This window comes from Hordeum vulgare, chromosome 6H (assembly GCF_904849725.1).
Source record: "Hordeum vulgare subsp. vulgare chromosome 6H, MorexV3_pseudomolecules_assembly, whole genome shotgun sequence".
NCBI classification, from domain to species: Eukaryota; Viridiplantae; Streptophyta; class Magnoliopsida; order Poales; family Poaceae; genus Hordeum; species Hordeum vulgare.
In genome coordinates, this window is record NC_058523.1 from 521,321,863 (window position 1) to 521,336,950 (window position 15,088).

The window sequence follows — 15,088 nt, forward strand, 5'->3', positions numbered from 1 at the left end:
TCGAAGAAGAGCGGCAAGCCTGTTGCCAATCCGACGAAGAAATCCAAAACTGGACCTAAGCCTGAAACGGAGTGTTACTATGGCAAGGGTATGGGTCACTGGAAGCGCAATTGCCCCAAGTATCAGGCAGATAAGAAGGCGGCCAAAGAAAAATCAGGTATATTTGATATACATGTTATTGATGTGTACTTAACCGGCTCTCGTAGTATCTATACTGGTTCTGTTGCTCATATTTGCAACTCGAAACAGGAACTGCGGAATAGACGAAGGCTGGCGAAAGATGAAGTGACGATGCGCGTAGGAAATGGTTCCAAGGTTGATGCAATCGCCGTCGGCACAGTTTCACTTCAGTTACCATCAGGATTAGTGATGAACTTAAATCATTGTTATTTAGTGCCTGCGTTGAGCATGAACATTATATCTGGATCTTGTTTATTGCGAGACGGTTACTCTTTTAAGTCAGAGAATAATGGTTGTTCTATTTCTATGAGTAACATCTTTTATGGTCATGCACCTAATGTGAGAGGATTGTTCATATTGAATCTTGATAGCGATACGCATATACATACCATTGAGACCAAAAGAGTTAGAGTTAACAATGATAGCGCCATATTTATGTGGCACTGCCGATTAGGTCATATTGGTGTAAAGCGCATGAAGAAACTCCATGCTGATGGACTTTTGGAGTCACTTGACTTTGATTCACTTGACACGTGCGAACCATGCCTCATGGGCAAGATGACTAAGACTCCGTTCTCCGGAACTATGGAGCGTGCAAGTGAGTTGTTGGAAATCATACATACCGATGTGTGTGGTCCGATGAGCATAGAGGCGCGCGGCGGATATCGTTATTTTCTCACCTTCACTGACGATTTGAGTAGATATGGTTATGTCTACTTGATAAAGCACAAGTCTGAAACATTTGAAAAGTTCAAGCAATTTCAGAGTGAAGTGGAAAATCATCGTAACAAGAAGATCAAGTTCCTACGGTCTGATCGTGGGGGTGAATATTTGAGTTTCGATTTGGTGCTCACTTAAGACAATGTGGAATTGTTTCACAGTTAACACCGCCTGGAACACCACAGCGTAATGGTGTGTCCGAACGTCGTAATCGTACTTTATTAGAGATGGTGCGATCTATGTTGTCTCTTACTGATTTGCCGTTATCATTTTGGGGTTATGCATTAGAAACAGCTGCATTCACTTTAAATAGGGCACCATCAAAATCCGTTGAGATGACACCATACGAACTGTGGTATGGCAAAAGGACAAAGTTGTCGTTTCTTAAAGTTTGGGGATGTGATGCTTATGTAAAAAAGCTTCAGCCTGAAAAGCTGGAACCCAAAGCGGAAAAGTGCGTCTTCATAGGTTACCCAAAAGAGACAGTTGGGTACACCTTCTATCTCAAATCCGAGGGCAAAGTGTTTGTTGCTAAAAACGGAGCTTTTCTCGAGAAGGAATTTCTCTCGAGAGAATTGAGTGGGAGGAAGATAGAACTTGACGAGGTTGTCGAACCTCTCATCCCTCTGGATGGTGGCGCAGGACAGGGGGAAACCTCTGTCGTTGCGATGCCGGTTAAGGAGGAAGTTAATGATGATGATCATGAAACTCCGGTTCAAGTTTCTATCGAACCACACAGGTCGACGAGACCACGTATTGCTCCAGAGTGGTACGGTAATCCCGTCTTATCAATCATGTTGTTAGACAACAATGAACCTGCAAATTATGAAGAAGCAATGGTGGGCCCAGATTCCAACAAATGGCTAGAAGCCATGAAGTCCGAGATAGGATCCATGTATGAGAACAAAGTGTGGACTTTGGAGGTACTACCTGAGGGCCGCAAGGCTATTCAGAACAAATGGATCTTTAAGAGGAAGACGGACGCTGACGGCAATGTGACCGTTTATAAAGCTCGACTTGTGGCAAAGGGTTTTTCACAAGTTCAAGGAGTTGACTGCGATGAGACATTCTTACCCGTAGCGATGCTTAAGTCCGTCAGAATCATGTTAGCAATAGCTGCATTTTTCGATTATGAAATCTGCCAGATGGATGTCAAAACGGCGTTCCTTAACGGTTTCCTTAAGGAAGAGTTGTATATGATACAACCCGAAGGTTTTGTCGATCCTAAGAATGCTAACAAGGTGTGCAAGCTCCAGCAATCCATTTATGGACTGGTGCAAGCATCTCGGAGTTGGAACAAACGTTTTGATGAGGTGATCAAAGCATTTGGGTTTATACAAGTGGTTGGAGAATCTTGTATTTACAAGAAAGTGAGGGGGAGCTCTGTGGCGTTTCTAATATTATATGTGGATGACATATTGCTGATTGGAAACAACGTGGAGTTTTTGGAGAGCATAAAGGATTACTTGAATAAAAGTTTCTCTATGAAGGACCTAGGAGAAGCTGCTTACATTCTAGGCTTTAAGATCTATAGGGATAGATCAAAACGCCTCATAGGACTTTCACAAAGCACATACCTTGATAAAGTTTTGAAGAGGTTCAAAATGGAACAGTCCAAGAAAGGGTTCTTGCCAGTTTTACAAGGTACGAGATTGAGTAAGACTCAGTGCCCAGCAACTAATGAAGATAGAGAGCATATGCGCTCCGTCCCCTATGCTTCAGCCATAGGTTCTATCATGTATGCAATGCTGTGCACTAGACCGGATGTTAGCCTAGCCGTAAGTATGGCAGGTAGGTTCTAGAGTAATCCAGGAGTGGATCACTGGACATCGGTCAAGAATATCCTGAAGTACCTGAAAAGGACTAAGGAGATGTTTCTCGTGTATGGAGGTGACGAAGAGCTCGCCGTAAAAGGTTACGTCGATGCAAGCTTTGACACAGATCCGGACGACTCTAAGTCGCAAACCGGATACGTATTTATTCTTAATGGGGGTGCGGTAAGCTGGTGCAGTTCCAAGCAAAGCGTCGTAGCAGATTCTACATGTGAAGCAGAGTACATGGCTGCCTCGGAGGCGGCTAAGGAGGGTGTCTGGATGAAGCAGTTCATGACGGATCTTGGAGTGGTGCCAAGCGCACTGAATCCAATAACCTTGTTCTGTGACAACACGGGTGCCATTGCCTTAGCAAAGGAACCACGGTTTCACAAGAAGACCAGACACATCAAACGACGCTTCAACCTCATCCGCGACTACGTCGAGGGAGAGGACGTAAATATATGCAAAGTACACACGGATCTGAATGTAACAGACCCGCTGACTAAACCTCTTCCACGGCCAAAGCATGATCAACACCAGAACTGTATGGGTGTTAGATTTATTACAATGTAATTCACATGATGATGTGAGGGCTAGATTATTCACTCTAGTGCAAGTGGGAGACTTTTGGAATTATGCCCTAGAGGCAATAATAAATATAGTTATTATTATAATTCCTATATCAAGATAATCGTTTATTATCCATGCTATAATTGTATTGAATGAAGACTCATTTACATGTGTGGATACATAGACAAAACACCGTCCCTAGCAAGCCTCTAGTTGGCTAGCCAGTTGATCAAAGATAGTCAGTGTCTTCTGATTATGAACAAAGTGTTGTTGCTTGATAACTGGATCACATCATTAGGAGAATCACGTGATGGACTAGACCCAAACTAATAGACGTAGCATGTTGATCGTGTCATTTTGTTGCTACTGTTTTCTGCGTGTCAAGTATTTATTCCTATGACCATGAGATCATATAACTCACTGACACCGGAGGAATGCTTTGTGTGTATCAAACGTCGCAACGTAATTGGGTGACTATAAAGATGCTCTACAGGTATCTCCGAAGGTGCTAGTTGAGTTAGTATGGATCAAGAATGGGATTTGTCACTCCGTGTGACGGAGAGGTATCTCGGGGCCCACTCGGTAATACAACATCACACACAAGCCTTGCAAGCAATGTAACTTAGTGTAAGTTGCGGGATCTTGATTACGGAATGAGTAAAGAGACTTGCCGGTAAACGAGATTGAAATAGGTATACGGATACTGACGATCGAATCTCGGGCAAGTAACATACCGAAGGACAAAGGGAATGACATACGGGATTATATGAATCCTTGGCACTGAGGTTCAAACGATAAGATCTTCGTAGAATATGTAGGATCCAATATGGGCATCCAGGTCCCGCTATTGGATATTGACCGAGGAGTCTCTCGGGTCATGTCTACATAGTTCTCGAACCCGCAGGGTCTGCACACTTAAGGTTCGACGTTGTTTTATGCGTATTTGAGTTATATGGTTGGTTACCGAATGTTGTTCGGAGTCCCGGATGAGATCACAGACGTCACGAGGGTTTCCGGAATGGTCTGGAAACAAAGATTGATATATAGGATGACCTCATTTGATTACCGGAAGGTTTTCGGAGTTACCGGGAATGTACCAGGAATGACGAATGGGTTTCGGGAGTTCACCGGGGGGGGGGGGGGGACCCACCCCGGGGAAGCCCATAGGCCTTGAGGGTGGCACACCAGCCCTTAGTGGGCTGGTGGGACAGCCCAAAAGGGCCCTATGCGCCTAGGAAAGAAAATCAAAGAGAAAAAAAAGAGGAGGTGGGAAGGGAAGGAAGGACTCCCACCCACCAAACCAAGTCCAACTCGGTTTTGGGGGGGGGGAGCCTTCCCCCTTGGACTCGGCCGACCCCCTTGGGGCTCCTTGAGCCCCAAGGCAAGGTCCCCTCCCTCCCACCTATATATACGTAGGTTTTAGGGCTGATTTGAGACGACTTTTCCACGGCAGCCCGACCACATACCTCCACGGTTTTTCCTCTAGATCGCGTTTCTGCGGAGCTCGGGCGGAGCCCTGCTGAGACAAGGTCATCACCAACCTCCGGAGCGCCGTCACGCTGCCGGAGAACTCTTCTACCACTCCGTCTCTCTTGCTGGATCAAGAAGGCCGAGATCATCGTCGAGCTGTACGTGTGCTGAACGCGGAGGTGCCGTCCGTTCGGTACTAGATCGTGGGACTGATCGCGGGATTGTTCGCGGGGCGGATCGAGGGACGTGAGGACGTTCCACTACATCAACCGCGTTTACTAACGCTTCTGCTGTACGATCTACAAGGGTACGTAGATCACTCATCCCCTCTCGTAGATGGACATCACCATGATAGGTCTTCGTGCGCGTAGGAAATTTTTTGTTTCCCATGCGACGTTCCCCAACAGGACCTTGGAGAAGCTGCATACATATTAGGCATCAAGATCTATAGAGATAGATCGAGACGCCTCATAGGTCTTTCGCAAAGTACATACCTTGACAAGATATTGAAGAAGTTCAATATGGAAAACTCAAAGAAAGGGTTCTTGCCAGTTTTGCATGGTATGAGATTGAGTAAGACTCAGTCGCCGACCACAGCAACAGATAGAGAGAAGATGAGTTCTGTCCCCGACGCTTCAGCCGTAGGCTCTCTTATGTATGCCATGCTGTGTACCAGACCTGATATAAACCTTGCCATAAGTTTGGTAGGGAGGTACCAAAGTGATCCCGGTATGGAACACTGGACAACGGTCAAGAATATCTTTAAGTACCTGAAAAGGACTAAGGAAATGTTTCTCGTTTATGGAGGTGACGAAGAGCTCGTCGTAAAGGGTTACGTCGACGCTAGCTTCGACACAGATCCGGATGACTCTAAGTCACACACCGGATACGTATATGTTTTGAATGGTGGGACAGTGAGCTGGTGCAACAACAAGCAAGAAGTCGTGGCAGCATCTACATGTGAAGTGGAGTACATAGCTGCTTCAGAAGCGGCTCATGAAGGAATTTGGATGAAGGAATTCATCACCGACCTTGGAGTGGTTCCAAGCGCGTCGGGTCCAATGACACTCTTCTGTGATAACACTGGGGCCATTGCCATAGCCAAGGAGCCCAGGTTTCACCGAAAGATGAAGCACATCAAAGGCCGCTACAACTCCATCCAGGACCATGTCCAGAGTGGAGTAATAGAGATTTGTAAAGTACACACGGATCTGAATGTTGCAGACCCGTTGATTAAACCTCTTCCACGAGCAAAACATGATCAACACCATAATGCTATGGGTGTTCGATACATCACAATGTAACTAGATTATTGACTCTAGTGCAAGTGGGAGACTGTTGGGAATATGCCCTAGAGGCAATAATAAAATGGTTATTATCATATTTCCTTGTTCATGATAATCATCTATTGTTCATGCTATAATTGTATTAACACGAAACAGTAATACATGTGTGAATAAATAGATCACAATGTCTCCCTAGCAAGCCTCTAGTTGGATAGCTCATTAGTCAAATGATGATCATGGACTCCTGGTCATGGGCATTAGATGTCATTGATAACGGGATCACTTCATTGGGAGAATGATGTGATGGACAAGACCCAATCCTAAGCATAGCACTAGATCGTATTGTTCGTATGCTAAAGCTTTTCTAATGTCAAGTGTCTTTTCCTTCGACCGTGAGATTGTATAACTCTCGGATACCGTAGGAGTGCTTTGGGTGTATCAAACGTCATAACTTAACTCGGTGACTATACAAGTCCACTACGGGTACCTCTGAAAGTGTCTGTTGGGTTGGTACGAATCGAGATCAGGATTTGTCACTCCACGTGACGAAGAGGTATCTCTGGGCCCACTCGGTAGAACATCATCATGAGCTCAATGTGACTAAGGAGTTAGTCCCACGATGACGTGCTACGGAACGAGTAAAGAGACTTACCGGTAACGAGCTTGAACAAGGTATAGGTATACCGACGATCGAGTCTCGGGCAAGTTCTATACCGACAGACAAAGGGAATTGTATACGGGATTGATTGAATCCTTGACATCGTGGTTCATCCGATGAGATCATCGTGGAGCAAGTGGGAGCCACCATGGGTATCCAGACCCCGCTGATGGTTATTGGCCGGAGAGGTGTCTCGGTCATGTCTGCCTGCCTCCCGAACCCGTAGGGTCTACACACTTAAGGTTCGATGATGCTAGGGTTATAGGGAATTGTTATACGAGGTTATCGAAAATTGTTCGGAGTCCCGGATGAGATCCCGGACGTCACGAGGAGCTCCGGAATGGTCCGGAGGTAAATATTGATATATAGGACGGATGGTTTTGGACACCGGAAGTGTTTCGGGCGTCGCCGGTAACGTACCGGGACCACCGAAGGTGGTCCCGGGGGTCCACCGGAAGGGGGCCACGACCTCGGGAGGCTAGATGGGCCAAGTGCGGGAGGGAACCAGCCCCTAGGTGGGCTGGTGCGCCCCCCACACTCAGCCCAAGGCGCAGGAGGTGGAGAGGGGGGAAACCCTAGGCGCTGGTGGGCCTAAGGCCCACCTAGGGGTGCACCACCCCCTCCCCCTGCCCTGGTCGCCCCAGCTCCCATCTGGGGGGGCTGCCGCACCACCTAGGGTGGGAACCCTAGGGGTGTCACCCCCCTCCCCTCCTCCTATATATAGTGGGGGTTTCGGGGCTGTTTGACACACAGTTTTCCCTCTCCCTCGGCGCAGCCCTCTCTTCTTTCTCCTCCTCTCTGCCGGTGCTTGGCGAAGCCCTACCGGGAGACCTTGTCTCTCCATCGACACCACGCCGTCGTGCTGCCGAAGATCTTCCCCAACCTCTCCATCCTCCTTGCTGGATTAAGGTGCGGGAGACGTCACCGGGCTGCACGTGTGTTGAACGCAGAGGTGCCGTGGTTCGGCACTAGATCGGAATCACACCGCGATCTGAATCGCCGCGAGTACGACTCCATCAACCGCGTTCTAGCAACGCTTCCGCTTAGCGATCTTCAAAGGTATGAAGATGCACTCACCCCTCTCGTTGCTGGTCTCTCCAAAGGAAGATTTGAATATGCGTAGGAAATTTTTGAATTTATGCTACGTTACACAAAATGTAGTTCTTGAGAAATCTTTCAACTTCTATAAAAGGTTAGGAGCATGGCACTCACTTAAAAAAATAATACTTCCTTCCTCTTAAAATAAATGTCTCGAGCTTAGTATAACTTTGTATTAAAGCTATTATAAAACCGAGACATTTATTTTAAAATGGAGAAAGTATAAAACACGCTCACACGCAAAATGTAAGCACGAAAGAAACAACTTCCAATGCATACTACACAAAATTAGATTAATCAGAAGGTTACAATACGAAAATGTAAGCCGGTGTCCTGTGTTACACGCGTCACACTTTAATCCATTCTTAGACCCATCATACCCATCTCAAACATTCGGACAAGCCGTTTGGTCACTAATCGGTCACAAAATTTCGACCCAGCCGGACCCCTCAAATGGGCCTCAAACGCCTGGGCTAGCCGGCACCCCTCATATCCAGCCCAAATACGAAGAGGACATGGGGGAGCCCGTCACGTCGGAACCGACAGCATGACCCCACCACAAATTGCCCCAAATTCTCCAAACCCTTCATCGTCCTCCTGCCGCCCTCAAACATTTCCCCCGTCCGAGCCCTCGCTGTCCGGCACCCTTTCTCTCCATCCTCACCACCCATCCCAATCCGCCGGTATGATGTCTTCGAGCCCATCCCCGACCACTACGACTGGGACGTCGTCCACCTCGTCCATCGGCGACCCTTCCTCCGCTTTGTCTTGCAAGCCGAAAAACATCGCTCGTAAGAAGGGTCGTCGCTGGCAGCGACAAAGGAAGGCGGCAGAGTTGGCAACGCATGTCGGTGGGGGTATCATCAAGGAGATGTCTCCCCCGACGCGTCGGGCATCCCGCACCCCGTCCATCCTCGCGCCGACGCAGATTATGCCCTCTGGCACCATTGGGACCGAGGAGGATCAGATGCCGGGTTGGGCCATTCTGGAGAGCTTTCTGGCCACATAGAATCCATCGGTCGATGAATGTGACTCGCCACAGCTCGTTCGGGAGCGGATGAACACGGGCACCACCACCGCTCGGCCTGCACTCAACTTGTTCGACGAAATGACTGAACAAGACCAGATATGATTGCCCATGTTCGATCAATTGTTTAATGTTTTGCATAGATAACAAGTCGGCACATGATGAATGCTTGGAAACCATGTTCGTGTAGCATACGTACGTGGCAAGCATGAACAATGACAATGAAGATCCTGTCGAAATGGATTATGACTTGGAGAAGACATCCAATCCCAATCCTAGGAAAAAGAAGAAGAAGGGCAAGATGGCTAAGGCAAGAGGGCCGGCTTTCGAAAGGTTTGAGGACGTCTTGTTGGTCAAATCTGGATGGGCAAGACACATGTGTCGGAAATATGCCCTAGAGGCAATGATAAAGTAGTTATTATTATATTTCCTTGTTCATGATAATAGTTTATTATACATGCTAGAATTGTATTGAATGGAAACTCAAATACATGTGTGGGTACATAGACAACACTGTCCCTAGTGAGCCTCTAATGCACTAGCTCGTTGATCAAAGGTGATCAAGGTTTCCTGGCCATAGACATGAGTTATCATTTGATAACGGGATCACATCATTAGGAGAGTGATGTGATCGACAAGACCCAAACTATGAACGTAACATATGATCATGTCAGTTTATTGCTATTGTTTTCTGCATGTCAAGTATATGTTCCTATGACCATGAGATCATGCAACTTACTGGCACCGGAGGAGTACCTTATGTGTATCAAACGTCGCAACATAACTTGGTGACTATGAAGGTGCTCTATAGGTATCTCTGAGGGTGTCTGTTGAGTTGGCATGGATCAAGATTGGCATTTGTCACTCTGTGTGACGGAGAGGTATGTCAGGGCCCACTCGATAATACAGCATCACAACAAGCTTGCAAGCAATATGACTTAAGAATTAGTCACGGGATCTTGCATTACGTAGCGAGTAAAGAGACTTGCCGGTAACGAAATTGAACTAGGTATGGAGATACCAACGATCGAATCTCGGGCAAGTAATATACCGATGGACAAATGGAATTGTATACGAGATTGATTGAATCCTTAACATCAAGGTTCGACCGATATAGATCTTCGTGGAATATGTAGGAACCAATATGGGCATCCAGGCCCCGCTATTGGTTATTGACCGGAGAGTGTCACGGTCATGTCCTCATAGTTTTTGAACCCGCAAGGTCTACACACTTAAGGTTCAGTGACGATATAAGCATAATCGAGTCATTGTGTTGGTGGCCGAAGGAGTTTCGGGAGGCCTCGACAGCTGTTGGGGGCCTCATGGGCCAAGGAGAGGGGACACCACAGTCCACCAGAGGGCTGGGCGCTACCGCACAACTGAGCCCACTTCGGCCCAAGGGAGGGGGCCTCACCCTAGGGCGCGAGGCAGCCTAACTTGGGTGGCAAGGCACCCAAGTGGGAGGGGCCACCCAACCCTAGTCGTCGCCCACCTTGGCCGCCGACCCCTAAGGGAAACCCTAGGGTGCCCTCCCCTCCTCCCTTCCACATATATATAGAGGGAGAGAGAGGGCAGCCGCACCACAACGTGCTACAAAGCTTTTCCTCCTCTCCCTCGTAGTTCTTCTCCTCTAAACATCGTGCGGTGAAGCCCTGGTGAGCTGTCACCACCATCATCTCACCACACCATCGTGTTGTTGGAGGACTCGGGCTCCTACTTCACCATCGCTCACTGGATAGAGGATGTGAAGGCGTCACCAAGCTGTACGTGTGTTGAATGCGGAGGTGCCGCCCGTTCGGCGCTTGATTGGGAGTTCGTGTGACAGATCATAATCGGATCGCGAAGACGTACCATTACATCAACCGCATTTAGAACGCTTCCTCTTAGCGACCTATAAGGATATGTAGATTCAATCTCTCCTCTCGTAGATGTGCATCTTCTAGATTGATTTTGGTGAGCCTAGAATTTTGTTCGTTTCCCATGCAACGTTCTCCAACAGCATGGACGAACTCGTCCGACTAGTGATCTGACAAGCAGCACATGTCGGTCGGACAATTGGTTTCATTTTAGCATGTCCGGTTTGTTGAACTATGAATTCATTTGCTTTTGTTTTGAACAGTTGAATTCAGATAATTTGTATCGAAGGATCAACGTGCATGGATTGCATGGATTTAAGATTTACATCCGAGGGATGTGGATGCACGAAGCGAAATATGAAGAGCCGTCCGGATGCGTCCGCGGGCGTATAGGGGGCCGGATTTGCCGAGTCCAGCTGTAGATGCTCTTACACTTAATAGGCTACAATATATATCCTTCAAAAAGGGATTAGGGGGATTTGAACAACCCTAGATCTAAAGTTTTTTGCCTAAAAAACACACATGATTTTACTCCTCCATATCACGAATATTAAGTTTGAATACTCACGGTCTTCAAGATTTACCTTCGAACAATGGCTTTTCACTATAGTGTACACAACGCAAAAATTATTATTATGTTATGAAATAATTCTAAGAAAAATCTAAATATATAATTTACAAGTCTCAGTCAAAATATTTGAAACAATGTTAGTGGTCAAAGGTTTGAAAGTATGGAATGCTAAAATTCCGGTGCCAAATTTTTAGGCACGACAAATGCTAAAAGGCTGAACATAGCAAGTATTTTCCGTGCCCGCTAAAGAAATTTGCCATCCTGGAGACAACATAATTTGTCATAAAAAACGTTTAATTTGCCATGCTAAGAAAATCTTACGTTCGATAGTAGCAAAATCCAAGTTTGGCTTAAGACATGTCCAAAACGACATGTTATTTGTGATATAGTGGGAGAGTATCCGTATATATCCATGTAACGCAAAATAATTATACAAACTATTTTTCGTAATCTTTCTGAGATAGTGTTGCACCTTATTTTTCTGGATTTCTCCTTTAGAAAATTCTAGGCCATTTCTGACGAAGGACTTGAATTTACGTTACAAATACTCAGATTACCCACCTTGGTAGTATTTTGCAAGCTTTGATTGGTTGAGATAATGACGAGACAGTGAATCAATATTGTAATTTACCGTTAATCAATTGCAATATTCCTCCAAAACAACCTAAAAATTCAGGACCTAATTTAGGCCCAAAATTTTTCTCCAATGTGTGTTCCCCTCCTAGCTTGATTTGTTTGCACACAAAAACTCTAGTCAAACCCCGTCTGTAATCCTGTCCCAATTACCTAGTGTCACTCACATCCTAGTCATGGGGTGGAAGTGATTCAACCACCCCCCACTTGTTGCTACTCTCCCCCTCCTTCCTCCTGGCCGCCGTCTGCCCATCCTTCCCAATGACGTTGCTGATCGCGGTAGCGATGGCCGCAGAAAACTGATTTGGGTCCGACGCCATAGTGCCGGCATTGTCTGGCAATGCCGCCGTTGGCCGGACGTCGTCGACGCCTCCATTGCCCCAGAACGGCCTCTTGCTCCCCCCTAGCCCAGCCGCGCCGCCGTGCGAAGGGTTCGGAGGCCACGGGTACTTGAGGTGCGTCGCTGGCTGAGCGGCCAGCGCAGAGGAATGCCCGAACATACTGAGGTGCTGAGCTCCGCCGCCGCCCATGGTACCGGACACTAGCGGCGAGACAGATGAGTGGTATTGGGAGCTAGAGTTGAGCTGCAGATAGGGGCTGAGGTAGGAGGAGGACGCCGGCGGTGGGCCACTCGAGACAGCCGCGTCGGAGCTGGTGCTAGAGAGCAGCATGAAGGTGGCGGCGCCGGTGCCCGCGGTGGCGGTTGACGCCATGGCCGTGGCGCCGACGGGGAGCGGGTGGTTGTGCGTGCCCTCGTACGTGGTGATCAGGATCGACATGTCCTCCTGACATCTCTGCACCTGCACCATCACAAATCAATTACGATCCATGCACGGTACGTACACACGTGATGATCAGGTAGGCGGGCTAGAGTCTTTGGTGACTTGTGTGCAACAAAATTGGGCAAATTTGGTCTCACCTGCTTCCGCACCGGGCAGGCCGGCGCGACGGTGCACCGGTAGTAGGCTCTGGGGCACGGGTTCCCCTTGGCGACCTTCTGGCCGTACTTGCGCCATTGGCACCCGTCGTTCATCTGCAAGCATCGAGTTGTCACCTGTTAGCTAGTAGGTACTCCAAGAAGAGTGCAACGTGGTGATCGAGAATGATGCGCCGTGTCTTACGGTGGGTCCTTGGCACCGGACGCGCACGGAAACCCTAGTCTTGCGGTTGGCCGCGTTGACGCCCTGCTGGCCCGCGATCCCGCCGGCTGCGGCGACATCGCCGGACGCAGGCGGGGACATCCTGCTGCTCTCCAGCAGCGCGTAGCCCCTCGCCTTGCCGACGTCGCTGACGATGTCCGGCGCGCCGCCGTCGACGACGTCGTGCCTTGTTTCGTCCTCGTACGACGAAGTGCGCAGGCTGAGGGACAGCCCTAGACCCTCCCTGCCGTCGTCCGTGTCGTCGCTTCCCACCGACGGCCGCCGGGCCGCCTGCTCCTCCTTGCTCTTCGCCTCCGCCACCGCAGGCGCCGTGCCGCCGAGAGAGAGGAACACCTCGGTCTCCTGTGCAAGTACACAAATCAAATTACACTCGAATTCGATCGCACGTATCAAGAATCCAGATGGTAATTATGGTGTGTCACGTGGAAGGATAATTAACGGCGCCATGCACGAGATGAGCCCCAGCTTAGCTACGCCTAGAACATGCGTAGACTAATTGCATAATGACGCCTAGCTAGCTAGCTAATACAGAAGCTTAATTAGCGGTCTTAACAGTGCTACTCTACCAGTATAGTTAATTAGGCATTACCTTAGGCTCCTGATCTGCCGGCTGCTTCTGGTAGGCGGCCAGTTTGGTCTGCAACTCGTAGTAGTCGCGCACCGTCCGGTCCACCACCCGCCGGAGCATCTTGTTCTCCTCCTTCATCTTCTCCATCTCCTCCTGCATCGTGCTCAACTGGAGATAGAAAGATCGATATATGTAAATTAATGTATCGAAGATATGTAAATTTGCTACTTGTTGCACCACATATGCATATACCTCGTCTTGCGCCATGGCGGTATGGTCATGGTCGCCGTCGCCGTTGCCGTCGCCAGGGGCCGCCTCTACCATGTGCTTGTCTTCTGCGCGAGTCCCCGGACCGTCGTTCTCCTCATCGTCGACGCCTCCGCCTCCATCGCTCCCAGCTGCTGCGGCAGCAGATTGCTTGTCCTCCTCCATCAACCCTTCTTGTTGAGTACCATACTTGATCTCCTCCTTGGAGGCGTCTCCTCCTCGGTCCACAACCACTTCAACAACCTCTTTGGCTTGTGCCTCTCCTTCCTTGATTTGTCCCTCCTTCTGCAGCCGCGGCGGTGCCGGCGCGGCCTCTACGGGCTGGTGATCGCCGCTGCCGTCGTCGCCGTCGTCGTCCCTCCTCTCGAGATCTATGTCCGCCCTCTTCCTCTTGGATGATGACATGATCGACCCTTGACCAGTTTCTTGTGTGTACCTTTGTCTCTCTGCTAGACTGCTACAGCTGAAAGGAGGAACGGTCTTAAATCCCAATGCCGCTTCTCCCGAGGCAGCTAAGTCAATGTCTGGATGTCTAATGTGTATTAAAAAGGTTAATGAGGAGGGGAGACTCCTCTCTTAATCCTGTTATCACATGTCACTAGCTAATTCTCTATTCAGCCAAATGGGCTCTAGCTAGGAACATGTACACGCCAACTTAGTGTGCCAGGCACACATGTCAGTGACACATCGTGGAATACGGGTCTTAATTACAGGTCAAGCTAATCGATGAATTAATGGCGAAGGGTTAATTTGGAGGGTGTGTGCAGTGCAGCAGTGCAGGGTGTTGTGATCCAAATGATAAGGATACCAAGGTCAAGTTGGGGCCCGATCATGTGATGCGTGGAGCGCTTCTGGCGCTAGAGATAGTATTTTATGGAGCCCAGGTCAACTCTTTGGAGTTTCTTTTCCGTCCGGGCTGCTACCATCACCCACCTTAATCTCGCAATCACCAAAATCACATAATACTATGTTGAGACTTGAGACTCAGTTCCCATTCATACATGTACATGTCAACTTTATACTGCAATTTCAATATGCAGGCCGGCCATTCATGTACGTACGGTATACATATTATTGAGTTATTGAGTTATGCTAGGAGGCTTAAAGTTGGTACCGCTACTGGTGGCTCTCATAGTTAATTCTAATGAATAAGATAGCTGTAACAGACTGATCATCACAAAATTAGGAGCAAACAATATCAACATGCAAT

General features: G+C 48.3%; 1 protein-coding gene across 1 annotated transcript; it reads right to left on the reverse strand.

Moving 5' to 3' along the window:
• Positions 1-11,864: 11,864 nt before the first annotated feature.
• Positions 11,865-14,374, reverse strand: LOC123403365 (probable WRKY transcription factor 9). The gene is made up of 5 exons (XM_045097303.1): positions 13,864-14,374; positions 13,633-13,779; positions 13,005-13,385; positions 12,803-12,916; positions 11,865-12,683 (listed from the first exon to the last, which is right to left on the reverse strand). Exons 1-5 carry the CDS (start codon positions 14,281-14,283, stop codon positions 12,054-12,056), a joined length of 1,692 nt encoding a protein of 563 aa, XP_044953238.1. The 5' UTR covers positions 14,284-14,374; the 3' UTR covers positions 11,865-12,053.
• Between the last annotated feature and the right edge of the window lie 714 nt (positions 14,375-15,088).

Excerpts from the sequence above, each read along its gene's own strand:
- LOC123403365 (XM_045097303.1), bottom strand. The coding sequence starts at position 14,283 with ATGTCATCATCCAAGAGGAAGAGGGCGGACATAGATCTCGAGAGGAGG. Across the intron at positions 13,780-13,863 it reads CCGCCATGGCGCAAGACGAG|TTGAGCACGATGCAGGAGGA; the intron begins GTATATGCATAT and ends TTCTATCTCCAG. Across the intron at positions 13,386-13,632 it reads CGGCAGATCAGGAGCCTAAG|GAGACCGAGGTGTTCCTCTC; the intron begins GTAATGCCTAAT and ends GTACTTGCACAG.